The sequence below is a fragment of the Phaethon aethereus genome (assembly GCF_964289735.1).
Source record: "Phaethon aethereus genome assembly, chromosome: 1".
In the NCBI taxonomy this organism is placed as follows: domain Eukaryota; kingdom Metazoa; phylum Chordata; class Aves; order Phaethontiformes; family Phaethontidae; genus Phaethon; species Phaethon aethereus.
In genome coordinates, this window is record NC_138575.1 from 10,774,438 (window position 1) to 10,793,802 (window position 19,365).

The 19,365-nt window shown below is 38.4% G+C and overlaps 1 protein-coding gene across 1 annotated transcript in view; it reads left to right on the plus strand.

Annotated features, from left to right (window-relative positions):
* Positions 1-19,365, plus strand: part of PCLO (piccolo presynaptic cytomatrix protein) — a 395,249-nt gene that overhangs the window by 288,232 nt on the left and 87,652 nt on the right. Inside the window, exons 11-13 of the mRNA XM_082013967.1 lie at positions 15,399-15,507; positions 16,107-16,174; positions 18,866-19,077. Of these exons, the coding sequence (XP_081870093.1) occupies positions 15,399-15,507; positions 16,107-16,174; positions 18,866-19,077 (389 nt within the window). The remainder of the gene's footprint in view (positions 1-15,398; positions 15,508-16,106; positions 16,175-18,865; positions 19,078-19,365) is intronic.

Below are 19,365 nucleotides of genomic sequence, written 5' to 3' on the forward strand. Positions count from 1 at the left end.
TGTTGAGTTCTATACAATCAAAACACTCCCTAACATACAGAGCCACCCCACCGCCTCTCCTTCCATGCCTATCCCTTCTGAAGAGCTTATAGCCATCCATTGCAGCACTCCAGTCATGAGAGTCATCCCACCATGTTTCTGTGATTGTGACTAACTCAGAGCTGTCCCACTGCACAATGGCTTCCAGCTCCTCCTGTTTGCTGCCCATGCTGCGTGCATTGGTGTAGATGCACCTGAGCTGGGCTATCGATTTCACCCCCAGCATCAGCATGCCACCCCTATGCTTATCTCTAGTGAGCCTTGTTTGATCCCCTTCCCCCTTCAAATCTAGTTTAAAGCCCTCTCAGTGAGCCCCACCAACTCATAAGACAGACATACAACTGGCAATTATATTTCTATTGCCTCCAAGTCTTTGGAATGAACTGAGAGAAGTGGCTGGGCTTTCTCTAATTTTCTTTAAAATTTGTTATATACATTCAAGAAAATATTTATTATAATCTGTAAAAAATAATTAATCCAATTAATCTAAATTAAATTAATCTAAAATCTAATTTAAAATAATCTAATTAATCTAAAAGTTCATTACTTTTTAAGAAAATAGTTATTAGCTTTGGTGAAGGTCAAGAAATGCCTTTGAAATTGTGATGAGTTGATAGACAATTTAGCAATTCCTTGGATACTTTTTACCCAAGAAGAATTGTTCAAACTCTTTCATCTCTAAAGCATACAGTATCATTTGTGCTTTATCTTTGATTGTATTCAGTATGCTTGTAGGGTTTATAGTTTCAGATGGCATTTTTTACTGCTTACATATATTTTTACCTTATTTATACCTATTGTTACATAACTGACTCACAATATTTCACAGATGTAATTGCTCAGTTTTGAGGGGAGTGTGCTTTTCCTTAAATTTTCTCTAGAAGAAAATATATAATTTTTATTCCATTAAATACAACACCTGTTTTTCCTCCTTTTGCCTGGCAAAGAATATTTAGTGGTTTGGTGTAAAGAAGCAGAGATGATTGTTTTACTCTCTTACATTGTTTGACACTAATCATTTTAATATATCATTCCCTGGAAAAATATTTTGACCTGTACAATAGCTTTGGTGAAATGAAAGCAGTCTTAAAAGATTAAATAGTGAAATGGTCAAATTCCTTTGTCCTTGTTGACCTATAGTAGACATTTGAGCTTGAGTCTACAGAGTTGAAATGTCAGTTTAACACTTATTTTTGGCAGTTAAAAATAATGCTCAATATCTCACTTGGGGCATGTTTTTGAAAGAGAATAGGCCATTGCAATACCCAGTGGAGCTAAAGTGAGGATGCAGTGCTGGGAATTCAGTAACGATATGGTCTTTAAATGTGTTTTTGTCGCGTAATTGCGACACACAATTTTTAAGAAATAGGGGCCGAGGTTGCTTGTAGGGCTAGCATGTAGCTGCTGAGTTGAGACTATGAGAGCATCAAAATAGACAGGCTTAATACTGTTGTTGCTACAGGGCGAGAGGTTGCTTATATAGGCAGCAATTATTCCTGCGCAGCAGCAGAAACATCGGTTTGTTTCACCAGAAACATCAGCGCTTGCACCGCACCATCGGCACAGCACTCGGGCTGGGGAAGCATCCTTCCACCTCCTTCCCTGCCCTTACCTAGCCACAGTTTCATCAAGCCCAACGCCTCATCCTTTGACCCAAGGAGTCTTAGACCAGATCTCACAGGTTGTAATATTCCCCGTAAGTTTTGATGTACTCCATTATTTCAGCAGAAAATCTTCAAAGTGCCTTCAGGAAACTTGAAAATGATCCCTGAAACTACCAGCCCTGTTTTCCTTTTGCTTGTCATCAGCTGCAAGCAGGGACTTACGGCTGTCTTCAAACTTCGGGTTACAGCGTTTCTCCCCTGGGGAAACTGCTTTTCCTGGAGGGGCATGGATATTTCTAGAGCTATAGCTATCAGTAAGGGAATGTGGTAACATCCACCTGATTTGTTTGTCTTCCTGATGTTTACATGGTGAATTCAGTATGTTAACGATGAACATAAGCAACACACAAGTATACAGGGACTGGGTGGTAGGAGATCGGTTGCTTTAGCGGAGATAATGAGAAGAAATAGAAGCTGCTGTTAATCAGTACGCATGTCAAAGCTAGCTTGAATTTGCCCTTATCGTCAAGGATTAGAAATAAATAAATAAATAAATCAATCAATCAATCAATAAATAGCTTGGCTTACTAAACCCAGCAGGCAATGAATATAACCTGATCAGTTGTTCTGACTGGTTTATCCTTAGCTGGCCTCTACATGTCACATGCGACACCACAAACGCCTACCTGCAGGGGACCTGGAGTTTTGTTTGATACCAAAGGAGAGCACAGTCCTTGCCCCGCCCTGTTCTCACGCTCGCTCGCTCCCAGCCCAGTGCCACATTCAGGAGGTCCCACCTTCCGTTCCAGTACTCACTGCCTGGGATGGTCAGGCAGGACGACGTGTTGGCTCCTGTTGTGCCACTGCTCACAGGTGCCATCTCAGACATCCCCTGCCATGGTCCCTGGGTGGCCCCTGGCACTTGTCTCCATCGATCTTCAGGGTCTGCCCCACTTCCCAGATCTCTCCTCCAGGAGATCTCTCCAGCCAGGATCTTCATTTAATTTTTTTTTTTTTTAAATACAGTTGTAGTTGTGTATCATGGACCATTCTTATTGAGATATATGGCAATTGTTACTGATGCTCACTTCTCTTTCCCTGCACAAGTTTCCATCCCTTTTTCATTAGATGTCTCTGACTTCACTCTTAAAATCATGGGAGAAACCTGCTAGATTTTTCTGATTTGTAGCTCTTAGCTCAGGTTGTGCCAAGATAGTGAGCAGTGCTTGAGCTCCCAGGAAAGGCTACTTTGGGAACTGAAAACACTGCTCCGAGCAGGAATGTGTACAAACATTAAGTTAACCTCTACAAGAGAAGCATAGCAAATGTTGGTTGAAATAAAATCATCCAATAGTTAGATCTATAGTTGTGACAACTCTATGAAGGGAAAATATTTAGACGTGTCATAAGAAAGTTCCTTAATGTCTGTGAATAGGTTACTATTCCCTGTAGAAAAAACAATACCTCTTGCTTAGAAGCTGTTGTATAAAATATCTTTTTCCTAAATTTGTTAACTGGCACATCCAGTCAAGATTTGCCAGTGGTATTTATTTATTTATTTGGTTAAATATTAGAGCACCTATTCGCATCTCAGAAAATACCATGAAGAACTTGCAAACAGATATATTTATACTGTAATTTAAAGTCTGTGTTCTACCCTAGTACTTCCTAGTGATACCAAATTACTGTTGGTGGTGATAAAAATGTCAATGAAACAATGGAAAATGTGAGAAACAAGCAACAAAAAACCAGAAAAAAAAAATTTCCTTTTTTTGAGGGGGGAGGGGTAGGGGGAAGTAGCAAACTGTAGATCTCTACTGTGAAAAGACATGGCTATGTCCTTTCCCATGTGCCTACATCTATGTTAGCATAAAAATAGAAGTCAAATTTCTTAGGACATAAACTTTCCATTCTGAAAAAATGGGACATAAAATTGCTTCAGTTTCAAATTAAGTATTACATAAAATTAAAAATTTAGGACCGAAAAATCTTTTTGAAATTAAAAAGCCATTTATTTTGAAAAAAACCCAAAGAATTACGTCATTTTTTCCAGCTAAAGCAATGCCAAAAATTTTAAATTAGTTTTTAAATAACTTCTATGGTAATCAATCTGCCTATCTGAAAACTCAATATATGACTGAAAAATTTAGCTCAGCTTGAATTAGAATGTGAACATGTTGATTCCAAGATAATATCATGGATTTACCTTACCTACTTATATTACAAAGAGAGTAATTTCCCAAAACTTTTCCTAAAAGTACAATTATACATATACAGTTGAAAAATAGATACACACAGGAGATGAGAACTGCATAGCACTTTCCAGCAGTTTGTATCAGTTTCCTTAGTTTCCAGGTTACGTGACTCTCAAATGAGATAATAGTGAGTAAATTCCACTTTATATTTGAATATAGTGTCAGAACTGTAAAATTACCCCCAGGGTACAGAGGATGATTATCTGACAGAGTGAATCCTATTAGAATACATCATTAGAAAGATCTCTCTCTATCCTATATGAGAGTGGTATTTTTGAGTCTTCAATCATTTGCATTAAGAAGGCTTGACTTTTTACTTAAACAGTGGTTGCTTACAGTGAGTCCCAAAAACTTTCTGTTCCTGTTTGTGTATGACCTTAAAGTAACATTGCCATCCAGTGCATAACCATGGTCTTTGTTCATTCCTAGCATGCTTTCAGTGTTTAAATTATCACAATAATTCCATTATTTTCTGAATTGGACTCCAGTGCCTTAGTGGTGGCATTGCTGGAGACCAGCCAGGGGGCTGGGGGTCCTCAGGTAAGAGTAACATTTCTTTTGGATTAGTGTTCCTTCTCTGTTGTACTTTCTAAATAAACTCATTCTCTCATACCTACGTTCTCCTAAGCTCTAGGATGTGTGTATGTCCAGAGAGTAAGTGATGCCACCGATTGAGTCGTCAACTTCTTATCCTCTGGGTTCTTAAGTTGGCAACCACATGATGGTCTTGGAGGTGCCTTTTGCACACTTTTAGGAGCTGGTAGTGATTGTGATCTTTTGTTTTTCTACACCATACCTCTGTGAGTCACTGCAAAATGCTGCTGTGTTACTTTCTGACCTTTTTTTCCTTATCTCAGGGTCTTATGGCCTCAGTTCTGTTCTTTATCTTCCTGCCACTGTCTATTTATGGTTTCAGGCTGCACTTTGGTTTAGTGAGTTGTTTGCTGAAGTGTGGCTCTGCCCTGTCTTTTTTAGGCTGCTTTCCCTTTCCTGAGCTAAGTGTCCTGAGAAGCCACATGTAAATGTGTTGTGATCTTGCTGACCTGCTAACCTATGTGCCATGAATCTCCTTTTTCTTCCTCCACCGTTCCTTCTGAGAGTCCTACACACAGGAGTTCCCACTCATATTTCATTCATGCTAGTCTTAAGGTTTCTGTTATGTAGCTCTGCTTGACAGAGCTGAGACCCTAGTCTTGATGAGTTTCTTTCCCTTCACTCAGTTTTTTTGCCACTTGAGTGGCAACTGGGATACCGCAGTGTGCTATGTGTTTGCTGTTTCTTTGATGTAGCAACGATGACTGGTCTGAATCCAACCTATCCTGTGTTCTTTCGTTAACGGGGGATATTTTGCTTGAAGAAAGAGAAGTGATGAAGAAGCAATAGGAGGCAGAACAGAATGTCATGTATAAATCTTCCACTGGTACATTTAGACACCAGCGCTGCTGGGGCTACAGAGTCTGGGCCTGTCTTGGATCCACTCTGTTGAGCTTGATCTTGGCAGAGATTCACCTTGTTAAAAGAAAAATCAGGCTGTGGGTATCTTAGCAGCAGCAGCAGCCAGTGGGCCTCCTCCTGTATGAGGTAGAGGAATTTCACTCATCCTCTGCAGGAGACAGACCATTAAACCTTTTTTTTTTTTTTTTAATTTGAAAGTACAAAAGAAATTTTAACCCTAAGAACTTAGTTTCTTTTAATATAAACTGAGAGTTGTACTTAGAGTCTAATTGTTTTGACAATAGAACAGTGTTTTATATAGACTTTGTTTGACATGTTTGCTGTAGTAATTTATACTCTCAAGGAGACTAGAACCTAAGTAATACAGAGAGAGTGATTCTTCAGACACACACTGTAACTTCCACAATAACTCTATGCTTGCATGTTATGTCTCTCTTGCCCCCCCAAAACAAAATTTCAAAACCAAATGTCACTGGAGCTAATTCCATTCTCAGTTGTAACTGGTAGAAGCTAGACTAAGAGAACTGCATTTGTGTAAATAAAAGTATTTTTTTCCTCAAAAATGGAAATTGAAAAAAACCCCACTAGATTTTGAATACATCAATATTGAAAAATATAGAATGCAGACAGTCTAAATTCATACCTGATATTAAATCCCCTTGAAAATAGCATTTTTTATGCATTTACCACTTATGAAAGAGACAGCAAAGAGAACTTCCTGCAGCCTTATTGTTTACTGATCTTTAGGAGAATCTTTAGGTGACTGAATTAAATGGACTTTATCATTCTAGCATACATATATTACAAGTTTTTGGGAAAAAAATGAAGTTGTAGTAAACTGCTTTAAAAAGTGGACTTTTTGTAGAACACAACCTGATAATGAAATGTTTAAGACTTTCAGTTAAATTAGAGCTCTCTACAGGAAGCTCATGCCTCTGGCAAAATCATCCTAATATTTCATATGACATTACTGAAAGTGAAGTAAATATGCTATGCTCTCTAGCTTCAGTGAACAGTATGTTTTGGAAAATATTTAATTTTCTGAAACACTGAATAATTACAATGCACCACAGCATTTTGTTCAGCATGGTATAACTGATCATCTGTCCGCAGCTCTTAATGTGATATCATAGAACCATAGAATAGTTTGGGTTGGAAGGGACCTTTAAAGGCCATCTAGTCCAACTCCCCTGCACTGAGCAGGGACACCTTCAACTAGACCAGGTTGCTCAGAGCCCCATCCAGCCTGACCTGGGATGTTTCCAGGGATGGGGCATCTACCACCTCTCTGGGCAACCTGGACCAGGGTTTCACCGCCCTCCTTGTGAAAAATGTCTTTCTTAGATCTAGTCTGAATTTACCCTCTTTTAGTTTAAAACCATTACCCCTTGTCCTGTTGCTACAGGCCCTGCTAAAATGTCTGTCTCCATCTTTCTCATAAGCCCCCTTTAAGTACTCTCAGGCTGCAATAAGGTCTCCCCAGAGCCTTCTCTTCTCCAAGCTCTGGAGCTCTCCCCCAGCTCTCCCAGCCTGTCCTCCCAGCAGAGCTGTTCCATCCCTCTGAGCATTTTTGTGGCCTCCTCTGGCACCGCTCCAACAGGTCCATGTCTCTCCTGTGCTGAGGGCTCCAGAGCTGGATGCAGGACTCCAGGTGGGGTCTCACCAGAGCGGAGCAGAGGGGCAGAATCCCCTCCCTCACCCTGCTGGCCACGCTGCTTTGGGTGCAGCCCAGAATACAGTTGGCTTTCAGGGCTGTGAGCACACATTGCCGGCTCATGTCCAGCTTTTCATCCAGCAATACCCCCAAGTCCTTCTCGGCAGGCCTGCTCTCCATCCCTTCATCCCCCAGCCTGTGCTGATACTGGGGGTTGCCCCGACCCAGGTGCAGGACCCTGCACTTGGCCTTGTTGAACCTCATGAGGTTGTCACGGGCCCAGTTCTCAAGCTTATATAATATTTGAGGATAGAGTAGTGGTGAAAGCACTATAAATTTATCATTTATATCTTTGTTATTTTTGTAAACAGTAATGCTAATCTTCATTTAACTTGCCAAGAGCTTCAGCTCAGGTCATAAAAATATATCCAGCTCATCACTTGTTGCCCTAGCATAGTTCAAACTGAAGGGTGATCTACAGAATCCTGTGCCAATGTATATAGAAATCTGAAGGCAGATTAAATTAGAGAGGTGTTTAGTACTGAGCTGATAACTGCAGATGTACCAGTCAGCGGATTGGTGTATAGCTGCCTGTAAATGCCAAGTACACCCCAAATACAAGGTTGATTTCCTCTGGCTGTACTTTTATCAGTGCCATCTTATAGTAGCAGCATAGCAGCCATGAGACGTAGTCAGGTCCATTATATCATTTCTACTTGATGAACAACATATCCATTTTTAAGAACTGTGAGTATTGTCCATATGACAATTATTATAATAATGGAAAATATTCAGCCTGGGTGCGAATGATGAATGGGAGAGGAAGTTAAGGTGTCTAAAAAAAATAATGAGTTTTGGTGTGATTCATGCCCGGCAGTACAGGGAAGTACATTAACACATTGACTTTCTTCAACCTATTTTTAACCATCAGAAAAGTTTCTAAATAAAAGAAAAATAGCTGGAGAACACAGACCATAAAGTAATTTAGTGTTGAATGTCAGACCACAAGTTGATATTGTTTCCCCTTGTTCTGAGTGCGCATTTAACTTTTATAGCACTATCTTGGATTTCAAAGTAATGTTTCTGAATTTTAATTCTTCTATGAAACAGACACTAACATTCGCATTCTACTGACTGAAGCTGCTAGCCTGGAGAGTTCAATTTTCTCTTCCTGTGTGAGCATTAGACAAGTAAAATATGCAGCTCAGACTGATGTGTTTATTTTGCATAAGAATAAACAATGCAAACTATGAAGAAGCAGAAAATAAAAACCAGCAATCTGTTTGTATAACTATGGTGTAACTAAAACCAGAACCTCTATTCTAATATTGTAATGTTTAGATCTTCTTAAATTCCAGTAGGAGGGCATATCTGAGACCCTAAAAACTGGGAAAAATAATAGTTTTTATACATGTGTAGTCCGATTTTTTAGAATTAATTACAAACTCTTAGTGACACAGCAAACAACAGGTTTACCACTTCTCAGGCACCTTGAGTATACTGAATAGGAGACTCTGCAGTATAACTATGTATGCAAAGTGACTAAGATTAACTTTATAATAGTGTATGTCATGTAACAGATGTGAATAAAATTCAAGAGATGTTCAGTGGCTCAGTTGTTTATTTCTGTATTTGAAACAACTATGTTGGGACTCTTATTCAGTATGAGTCAAATAAAATCCTTTAATGATTTTCAGATTCCTTTCAATTTCAACTTCAGTCATGCAGCCAGCTCATGTCCTAAAGATGAATTTGAAAAGGACAGAAAATATGGGAAAAAAGAGAATATGGGTGGAAACTGAGATATATATTGTGTCTTCCAGCTGACAGTCAGAAATTTTAATACCATGACCTATCCCGTCTGCGTATTCTATAGATTTTTTGGTGCTTTTTCGTCAATGGGAATGTTATCTATACAACCACATTGAGTTAAACAGTACAACTTTATCAGCCAGGTGGTGGACTGAAGGATGTATTTATTGAGAGCAGCCATCCCAGCAGAACAGGAGCTCTTCAAATATATTTTTTTATACATATCCTTGCAATATCCTCATGCAGCAAATAAATATTTCTGCTGTTGATCACTATTAAGGAAATAGATATAAAAAAAGAAATTATACAATAATGTCTGGGATAGATGTGGGAACAGATGCTATAGCCTTTCCAAATCCAGGCCATGCCCGACCCCCAAAGACATTATTGACACTTTAGTTATTTTGCTTCATTTCCCCTTCTTTCAGTTGCTTTTTCATACCATATAGTCAGCTTCTCTTTCAAGGCTTCAGGATAAAGGAACAAACCCCTCTCCAGCCATCTCTGTATGAAGTCATGGGATCTAAATATCTCACATGGTTCCATGGAGTAAATGAAAATAACAAGTTCAAGATCTTTATGCAAAGCCAAGGACTCTCCAGTTACAGAGAAGGAAACTAGAAGTAGCTCTTTTGGGTCTAAGATGAGATATTCTGAAGCACAAGCATAGGGTATCTGGAACTTCACTATATTGTTTCTGTGGATAAATAAATCTTTTAAGTTTTCAAGTCTAACAGCTTCCCTGGTATTAAATACTTCAGCGAAGTAGTAGTCCTTTATCTAGTATTCTCCTGCAGCATGTGTTTCTCCTGAAAACTCTTCTGGATATGAAAACACAATGTTATAAATAGTCAAAGGTTGTGGTTCTGGATTACTCCTATTACTGGCATTTGAGGGAAGTTGTCATTTCTATAAAATTTCTAAAATCTGTGTCACTCCCGGTGTACATCAATATAGAGGAAAGTTTGGTCCAAAGCTATTGTACAGCCAGTATCTAATAATTTGATTTCTTAAAAGAGCATTTGCATCAGTGTTTTGCATTAGTGTAAGTCAGGGGTAAAGCTAATGGAATTCATAGAACTAGTGTAAGTAAAAAGAGAACCAGTGTCTGGGTCCGTGGCAGGGAGCATTCACAGCCACAGTCCTTGAACAACATCTCTGAAGAAACACTCCGTAAACCATTGCCCATGAATATGGATTGTATATGCACTGAAGAGATCCACTCCTGAAACGCTTGTAGATTAATAGGTTTGGCATAACCATGATATATTCTAATCTTCACTGTTAACCATTAAAAGCAACGATCTTAGCGTCAAGGGTTCTGTATCACCATCGCAGAGTAAATTTAGTGGTAGGAAATACTTTGAAAATTAAGGGTATTTTGTTATTTGTTGGATCAAGACCGTAGTTGGTAGTATTTTTTGATCACTCTTTATAAGTCCGTCTTAGATATCTCTTCTTTATCATAACTTCGAAAAGAGGCAGTAATACAGTAATTCATGTTGTCAGCTCTCAGATCTTTCTTAGTTTATTTTTAAATGGGATGACAGTCGATTAGTTTAATTAATCATTACTTAATGAGGGCACAGTCTACCCAAAGGAACTACTTCAAAGTACCTATGCCAAAAAGTAGGAGAACAAAGAGCAATTGTTTTTGTGTAACTTTCTCCTAAATACTGTGATTCATGATACAGGATGCAGTTATATCTAACTTTTAAAATTGAATGTAAACCAAAATTTTAAAAGACACAATGAGATTTAGACACACACCAATTTCAACAATATCCACGGAACCAATTTCTGATCATTTGACATTGCAGACTTTTTAATTGTTGTTAAATATTTCTCCTCTTCATGAAAAAAAACATAAATGGTTTGAGTATATACCCACTCAAGTACAGGAGTTCAAAGAGATGAGGAACAATTATTAATTATTCCTCAGTTACACCAGATCATTTAATTCATGGAACTGCACTTTGAACTATTTATGGACATCTCAGTGCAGATCTAATAACCCTAGATTCAGTTATTTCTGCTTTCTTTCATACACAGAGCTACAACATATGTGCATAAAACATTAGCATAGTCTCTAAAGGAAAATTTAAATATTTTATACAGAATCACAAAATAATTGAGGCTGGAAAGCACCTAGTTCAAGCTCCCTGTTCAAAGCAGGGTCAGTGAGAGCAGGTTGCCCAGGGCTGTGCCCTGTTGTGTTTTGAACACCTCCAAGGACAGAGACTCCACAGTGCCTCTGGATAATCTGCAATTTTGCAATGCTTGTAAACATATGGAAGCATTTAAGATTAAAAAGTGCCTTATTTTATACAGACAGTTGAACATTAGTAGTGAGCTGCATTTTGCACTTCTTGATTGAGCAGCTATAAAACATTTCACAAGACTGAACAGGGAACAATACCAACATGATCTTTGCTATTACATAAGCATTTTTTTTCTAACAGCTGATCCATGTATGATGTTTACAAAGTTAAATAGTCAGCAGCTAGAGGGCTTAGTTGTTTAACATGAGCAATACCAATTATCAGTAGAAAATTACCAGTTCAAACCATGTGGTCAGTCCAAACAAGTTTCAGTAGACCAGCTCCTCATATTTAGACACAAGTTTACTCAAGCTCCTGAGAAATTGTATATATGGTGGTGTAAGCTCAAGCCTGGCCCTAGGTTTGAATCCAGACATTTTTTCTCCATGTTATTAAAAATTTCTACCCAAAAATTATCTTCCCCAAAATTTCATAGATCTTCCAGGGTCAACAAAGCATGCTGAACGCTCCCCAGGGCCCCCAGGTAATTATTTCAAGTACTTTCAACTCTTGGCTGATAGAAGCTACTTCTTGATAGACCCTGACTCCCCAATGTTAAAAGCAGATTTGAAGTTTCACCAGTACTTAGCTTCCATTTCACAAGCTATCAAATGGCTAATAAAAATGTCAGAAAAAGGAAGTCAGTTCTGCAGAGTTTTCAGGTTTTATTGTTATCAGTTAACAGATAATTGGCCTACACATGCCTAAACAAAAATAATGAAAGTTAACAGTTCACTAGTTGCTAAAAAGAGCCTGTCAGTCTTGAACAGCATTGAGTTGTATGTATTAAGTATAGCAATATAATGTAATACAACACAATTCCACCTTCTCCTTCCTGTGACGGTTTTGGTGAAACGTTGGCCCTTCTCCTCACTTCTGCAGCATTAGCACTGACCCTCCCTCCAAGGAGCAAGCTCTTAGTTTAAGCACGGAGAGCAGCAACTGTAACAAATACAGGAGATTTTGAGATATTTATTTGGTACTTATAAAGAAGAACACAATGGCTATACTGTGTCAGAGGCAAGGTACATTTAGATTTTGATAATGTCTCCAGCTGTGGTCAGTAACAAAGGCATATGGAAAATATATGAACAAAATAGGCTTCTTTCTCTCGTTCAATACAGTAGAACTGTAACACTTTTTTTAAGGGAAAGGATGGTCTTGATCTAGCTAAATGTGGGTATCTCCATGGCAGTTGCAAATAGATGAGTTTCCCTGTCTGGAATAATAATTTTGTAATCAGTGGAAAGTTACAGACTTCTGATTCCAGGTTCTAAATGTCACCATAAATTAGATACCAAAAAGACTGAGCAAATCATGTGTGTCAGCACACTTAGTGGAGCAGGGAGGAGGTCTTGATGTATAAAGCTGATCTACTTACTATGGGAGCTGATATCGCTAAAAAGAAGTCATTGATCACCATTAATGCAGGATGTAGCCGTCCCAATAAAATTAAAAAAAAAAAAAGATGCTAGAAGAAATTATAGAGCTGATTTTCAGGTCAATTACTAGTTCTATCAGTTACTAGAGTTGTCATGGAACAATGTAAGTTTTCTTACCTTTCTATTTGTTTTTTGTCTACTAAACTGTTGATTTGAAGCATACAAAGTTTTTGAAATGTGAATAACATGTCCTGACGACCAAAGACCATGTACAGAATACAATTGGTTTTTAGGCAAAAAACTTTATTATCACCAGTCTCCTGTGACTTCTCAGTACCTTTTTTCTCTTTCAGTTGATTAGACTCACATTATTCTTAAAGGTTTTCTTTGTAACATCATTTTTTTTCCAGCAAAAGTTATTTAGCAGTTACTCCTTAAGAAAAGAGAAATCGGCTCCTTGCCTAAAAACATTTTCTTTAGACTCCAGGGCTATCAGTCAGATCAGTTAAGTCATGTTTAAATTGCTTTGATTTTAAACATTCATGAATCCACAAGGCAGCCAGTGAAAAGGACATACCCCTATAGTGGCAGCGTTAAATGGGTCTCCGTGTGAGCCAAGGCTGTTGAGATTCAATTTCCTTTTGGTTTGCTGCTTTGTTCACCTGTGCTTGGCCTTACTGACCAAGTGAGCGACTGCAGCGCCGTTGCGCTCAATAGTGAAACTCTCACCAGTGGAAATCAGACTTGATTTCCAATTCCCAGCACTGCAGCAGTATTCAGCTAGGCTCTTCCTGCTGGTCTTTTAAAGTCAGTCAGTCATTGATGATAGCCTTACGACTCCCCTGGTAAATTTTCTTCTGAAGCCATGCAAGCAGGATGTGATAAACCTAGAGTAGTAGCTGGATGCATTTTGTCAACAAAGCTCTTTTTTTATTAGAGAAGGATGTTAACCACTTCCTTGAATATCTAAAACTTTCCACTTTTATTCTTGTTCATTGCCAATACATAGAAGTGTTTTGGTTTGTCTTACTCAAGAGGTTCATACTGTTGTACTCAACGTCCTGTGCTACGATAGCATTATGAGGGTGTACGTTGACAAGAAAACAAAAATATCTTCACTTCCTTCCTTTCTAGAAGCCTTCTAAAGACAGAGTGCATGCTGTTATATTTGTATGGCAGAAAATCAGGGGGAGCTGCATTTGTTCATAATTACTGTTGCTTTATTCCAGAGGAACTGATCTTAAAACCAGATCTGCTCTAACAAGCAAAAGCAAGATCATGCCTTTGAATGATGGCTGGTAAATGAAAGAGGATAAATTTTAGGGAAAGACAAATCTATTTTGGCAGTAAGCAGCTGGCTTTACTGCCTTCTGAGCATCACTTTTTAGTCATTCTGCACAGTCTGTATTTCTCTAAATTGCTGCAAACAAAATGATAAATACTTACTGACAAAAGTTATGAGCAAAACTGATACTTCAAATCCTAATTCATGGTATCCCATGGAAAATTTTGTAATAGAAAGTTATAGTCTTTATTTTTCATATTCTTTCATTGTCAAATAATTTCATCTGTTTTATTCCATGAACAATTCTCATTATATTTTATTTAGCAGCATGTTTTCCTATGAGTTTATCTCCACATTTCACTTCATTATTTTTTCCCATTTGTTATATGCAACATCGCAGGATTTTGAAATAAATATATGACCCAGGTGAAGACTTGGTTTTATCTGTGTAAGTAGTAGCAAGCTAAGTGTTTGTAGTTTTCCTTGCTGTGTGGATGATGTGATTTTACAGATGTTTTGTAATACATTGCATTTAGACTATCAAGAAGTCAGTATCTTGTCCCATTAAGCATTTTTTTTCATCTAGAGCTTGAGGCTTGGATTTTGAGATTTGCACATTAGTGAGAAGTTATTCTTTTTGGAGTCATCCTTATGACTAAATACTTCAAAATATGAATGTAGTTCTCAGAATTTGAGTTGTAACTCCCAGATATTAATCTACTGTTTGCTTTTTGTAAGCATATTACTGTAACCAAAAGATTTTTCATTTTATCAGAATACACCTCACATGATATATAGAGGGGTTGACTCTGCAAATACTGAGCATAAAACTTACAGTGATACCTTGTGCCATATTGAGTCTCCTGGCTCAGTCTTGGGACACTTGGAAGACACGACAGGTTAGATCAGTATTCAGTATTTTTCAGCCTGTTTTTCATAGCTGTACCCGTCTTCCACAATGAATTATGTTCAGCTGCTTTGTCACTTTTTCATAAGAAAAGATATGTAAGTAAAATTTATACCTGAATATTTCCAGGCTGATGTTTGAAATGCGGAGGTACATTTTTCATTTAAAATCAGTTAGCTCTACTGCCTTCATCTTGTTGTGTTTTCTTAAGTGACAAAGTAGAGAAAATGTATTTGAATTACCAAATCATATTCACAAACTTAGTCTCATTTTGAGGCTCAACTTCTTAATAGCAATGTGCCTCTGTAGGGAACAGTTATATTTTAAGACTGTGGCTGGCCAGGAATGTCTGATATCTGATATATAAAATGTTTTGGTTTCTTGCGGTGTTGGTAATGTGCATGTTTTTGGTATTGCAAAAGTTTTTTAACATCATGCAACCCAGCCTGTGGAGAGTGCATGTATAGTCTGAATCAGAAAGGAATTAACCTCCTGAGTTGTTTCAACAGGTAAATTATAGCTGATGGGGCAATAACACTCAACAGTCTAATCTGCGTGAAGTGAAAGGGCTTTGCTAATGTGTTGTGCCATTCACTGAATGTCACATCAAATCTTCTTGTCAAAGCAGTCTGATGCCTTTGTCAAAATCTGAGCACATGACCTCATGCTGTTTTGCCTTCTTAGGTATGCAGGTGCTGGAATGGAATGGCATCCCCTTGACTGGGAAGACTTATGAAGAAGTCCAGAGCATTATTATTCAACAGAGTGGGGAAGCAGAAATATGTGTAAGACTGTGAGTTTTTCCCCATCTTTCTGTTTCCATTTTTTTTTGGCTTTTCATGGCTTTTTATTTTTTTTAAATTTACAGTTGTTAAGGTGGAACCTTTGTTAGCAAGAGGCATCAATGTAGTAATTAGCAAGAGTTCACTGTAAGTGTGGGAGGTCTGCATGTTCTTCTTTTAAAGTCGTAAGGAAAGATAAGCTGAGGCAGATGTTCGTAATTATACTTTTATAACAATGATATCTCCATTATCAGGCCACAATCTCCTCTCATTGACACACATACAATTCACTGAATTTATTGGTGTTAGAAAAAGATGGTAATTTAGCACAAACTTGACTGTTACTGAAATCTGTATCCTTTTAGATGAAATTCGTTTAAGCATCATGAGAAATGTATAAACTTGCATTCAATCCATTAGAGATTTCACCTTAAAAGAACCTTTTCTTCTCAGCTCTTTAACAGCACTGCAAATATGTATCAGCTAAGAAGGGGCCATGCTTGGGAGCTGCTTTCTGTCATGAACCACTATTCATTTATTTACTTAATACAATAATGAGGGTATGAGGAAAGAGTTTCTTTTGTCTCAGGCTTCTCATTGCTTTCTTTAGGGACCTGAACATGCTCTCGGACTCTGAGAATCCCCAGCACCTGGAGCTGCACGAGCCAATAAGGGCAGGTGAGCGACAAGCTGTTGCTTTGATATAGACCAGATGTAGGTCTGTTGGATGTAGGACCAGATAGAAGATGAAAATTGGAACTCTCATAAGCTAGGATATTAGCATGGTAAGCTCAGGTGCTACGTCCCAAATCTTGGCATGGGCAGAAAGGGGACCAACACCTTATATATAAAGCCAAGCATTTATTATTGATGATTATTATTAGCCCAGTTCAATCCATACTGACGCAGTCTACATTATCTAATTACTACAAAGGAAATCTCAGGAACGATACTGCAGCTAACGTTTGTTACCCAGGGAAAACCTCCCACTAGGTACCCCTTCATCTATCTATACGTGCCACATAATGGTCCCCCTTCAGCAGCTTCTCCGGGCCCTGCGGTCAGTGCTTTCATGCTGGGGGCACTGCAGCAAGTCCACAGTGTCCTGAGGAATTTGCTGGGAGGAGTGTGATGTTTGTGGTGGGATCTTCTGACTCCTCCTTGCTGGGAGGTGAATGAATCCCCTTCAGGATCTGCTCGGGGCCTTTTTTATGTTTTCTAGCATGCCTTGCTCTTTCCTCACCAACCAGCAGCTCTGCATTGCATATGACTTGAATGGATACTGTACACTTTACATGTGATATATTCTTGTTCTTTTTGCCTCCTGTTGCCCCCAAAATTTATTTTTCCCAGCTCCTCAGTTTGCATCGATGTCAGTAACTGACCCGCAAGTTGCTGGTAGCCCTGTGGCCTCAGCTATCATCCTGTGCCCAAACCTTGCAGCACTCTGCTGTCATCCCAGACCTGTGCTGCATTATTAATCTGGAGTCAGAAATACTTCAGTCTACAAAGTGCAATTACTGTTGTGCCTTTATATATCAAAATTATTAAGAATGGGCTTTATACCATACATTTATAGAAGGTGAAACCTAACTCAGACAAATTAAGGTCATAGCCATCTGGTCATTAGACAATTGCTGTTGCAGCCACACAGGCTAAAACAAAGCTCCTAGCAAACTGGAACGAGTCCAAATATCACCCAATAAATCCAAATATCTCTGTTAGCTTAATACAAGGCTTGTGGCCTGTTATTAGTGATGAAAATACAGTATTTCCTAGGATACAGGGATGCAATAGGAAGTACTTTGTCTGAAGTTTTTTTATGTGACTAAGATGGCAGTGATTTGGGGGGGGATTCCCTCCTGTTTAATCAATACCATAACTGCAGGGTCCAGACATGCTATTAGTTGTATCCAAACTAACTTTGAACCAACACCTACAATCTTACTAGTAATGCAGCCCTTCAGCAAGCTCAGTGCAGATTGTTTCACTCAGCATCTCATGGGTCCATTCCGAGTTCTGCGGTTTTGTGGCTGCTTTTTTATCTATCAGTACACAAGTTACCTGGATTAAATCCTGCATTTTCTGACTGTGTGACTCTTCCCATCTATTAATATACTTACCATCAAGCTACCTTTTGTTGAAAGTGGATGTTATTGATATTAATTGAAAGCGAACACTGAGTCTGACAGAGCTTTGAGACAGAGCTACACAAAATTTGTTTCTTCGTGAGCAGGTCAAAAACACCAAAGGCACTCAGAAACACTAAAATTGGGTTGTGAAAGGATAGAAGCTAGAATAAACAATATTTTTTTTATTAATTCAGAAAACTCAAAATGAGAAAGAACAGAAAGAAAATTCCCCCATTCTTGCAGGCATGCTTCCTCCTAGTCTAGTGATCTTCTAGAGGTTTCTGAATTGGATCAACAACTCTGTAGAGTCCCTTCTGGCAGCCCAGCCAAGTCTTTCTTGCCATCACCTCTGAAGTTTTGCAGACTGTTTGTACTTTGGAAAGGAACAATGTCCTTACCTTCTAGAAAGAAAAAACAAATACAGTCTATCAGGCAGGATAAGGCTAACATATGGCTTTAAACCTCTCATACTGCTGAGAACCTGAGAAAAAACTGAACCTATTCTTTTAACTCTACGCATTTTAAGACACATATGAAACTACTTGACCTCTTTTCTCTATTAAATGGCAATTATCATCTATAAAGGGTAAATTCTCCTCATTCATGCCCAGGCTGCAGAGAGGGCAATCAGACTCCTACCAGAGATGCCTCACATAGTGTGTGCAATAAGGAAAGATGAATCGGGGCTTTTACTCTTCATTTGCTTTTATTTTGTTCTGCTTTGATTAATTTGCAGTGCTAAAGATTTGATCTCCTTTTCTTTTTATTTTGGTATAAATTATCTCAGGAGCAGGATTCAGTTTTATTGAATGTCCGGTTGATTAAAAAAAAAGTCGAGATTAAAGTTTGTTGCAACGAAGTTCAGACGCTTGGTGAAACTGGACCAGTTCCAAACAGTGCGAGTTAGCACAGGCCAGTCTTTAAAACTGTAATTTGCTCTGGTATGATTCAGCATGATCAACAAAGCCTGTTTTTCTTCAGCTAGAGAATAACCTTCTCAGAAAGCTTGTGAGATGAGTAACACTAGTTGACAGCATGTTGAGTAGAAAGATTGGAATTAGAATGTTGATGTTGTGGGTGAGATGTCTATTTTTTATAGCTTGCCTGTTGCATCTTCAGAGTATACAAGCAGATGATATGAAAATTTGTAAAGAGCATCATCCTGTCCCGTACCATGGCAAGGTGGATTTGAATGTGCTAGCAATTATCAACACAAAGCTCTTTTACTTTAATCCAGTAGATAAAGCGAAGTCCCCAGGGGTTGATCCCAAGCAGCTGGCTGCAGAACTCCAAAAGGTTTCTCTACAGCAGTCGCCCTTGATTGCTTCCTCAGGAGTGGAAAAAGGATCTCATGTTCATTCTGGAACCACTTCTGCCACCTCCAGCGCTGTTCCCAGCCCTGGTCAGCCTGGTTCTCCTTCAGTGAGCAAAAAACGGCATAGCAGCAAGGTAAGAAATTTCTCAGTTATATGGCAATATCAGGTTTTTGATGACAAGAATAAACTGCCTATTTATCTTCTTTAGTGTAGCAAGAAATCACAGCACATATTGATTAGTTAATTTCTGTGACAGTGATGAGTATTATTGTTAAGATATAGAATTTGAGCACAAGGAAAGGAGATTATGTGATTTATCCAAGGTCATTCAAGATTGGACCCTCTCTGAAAATAGATTTCTTAAACTTAATATTATTGTTTTTTAAACAAAATATTTGCCCTTTTCATTCTTCATTGCTGT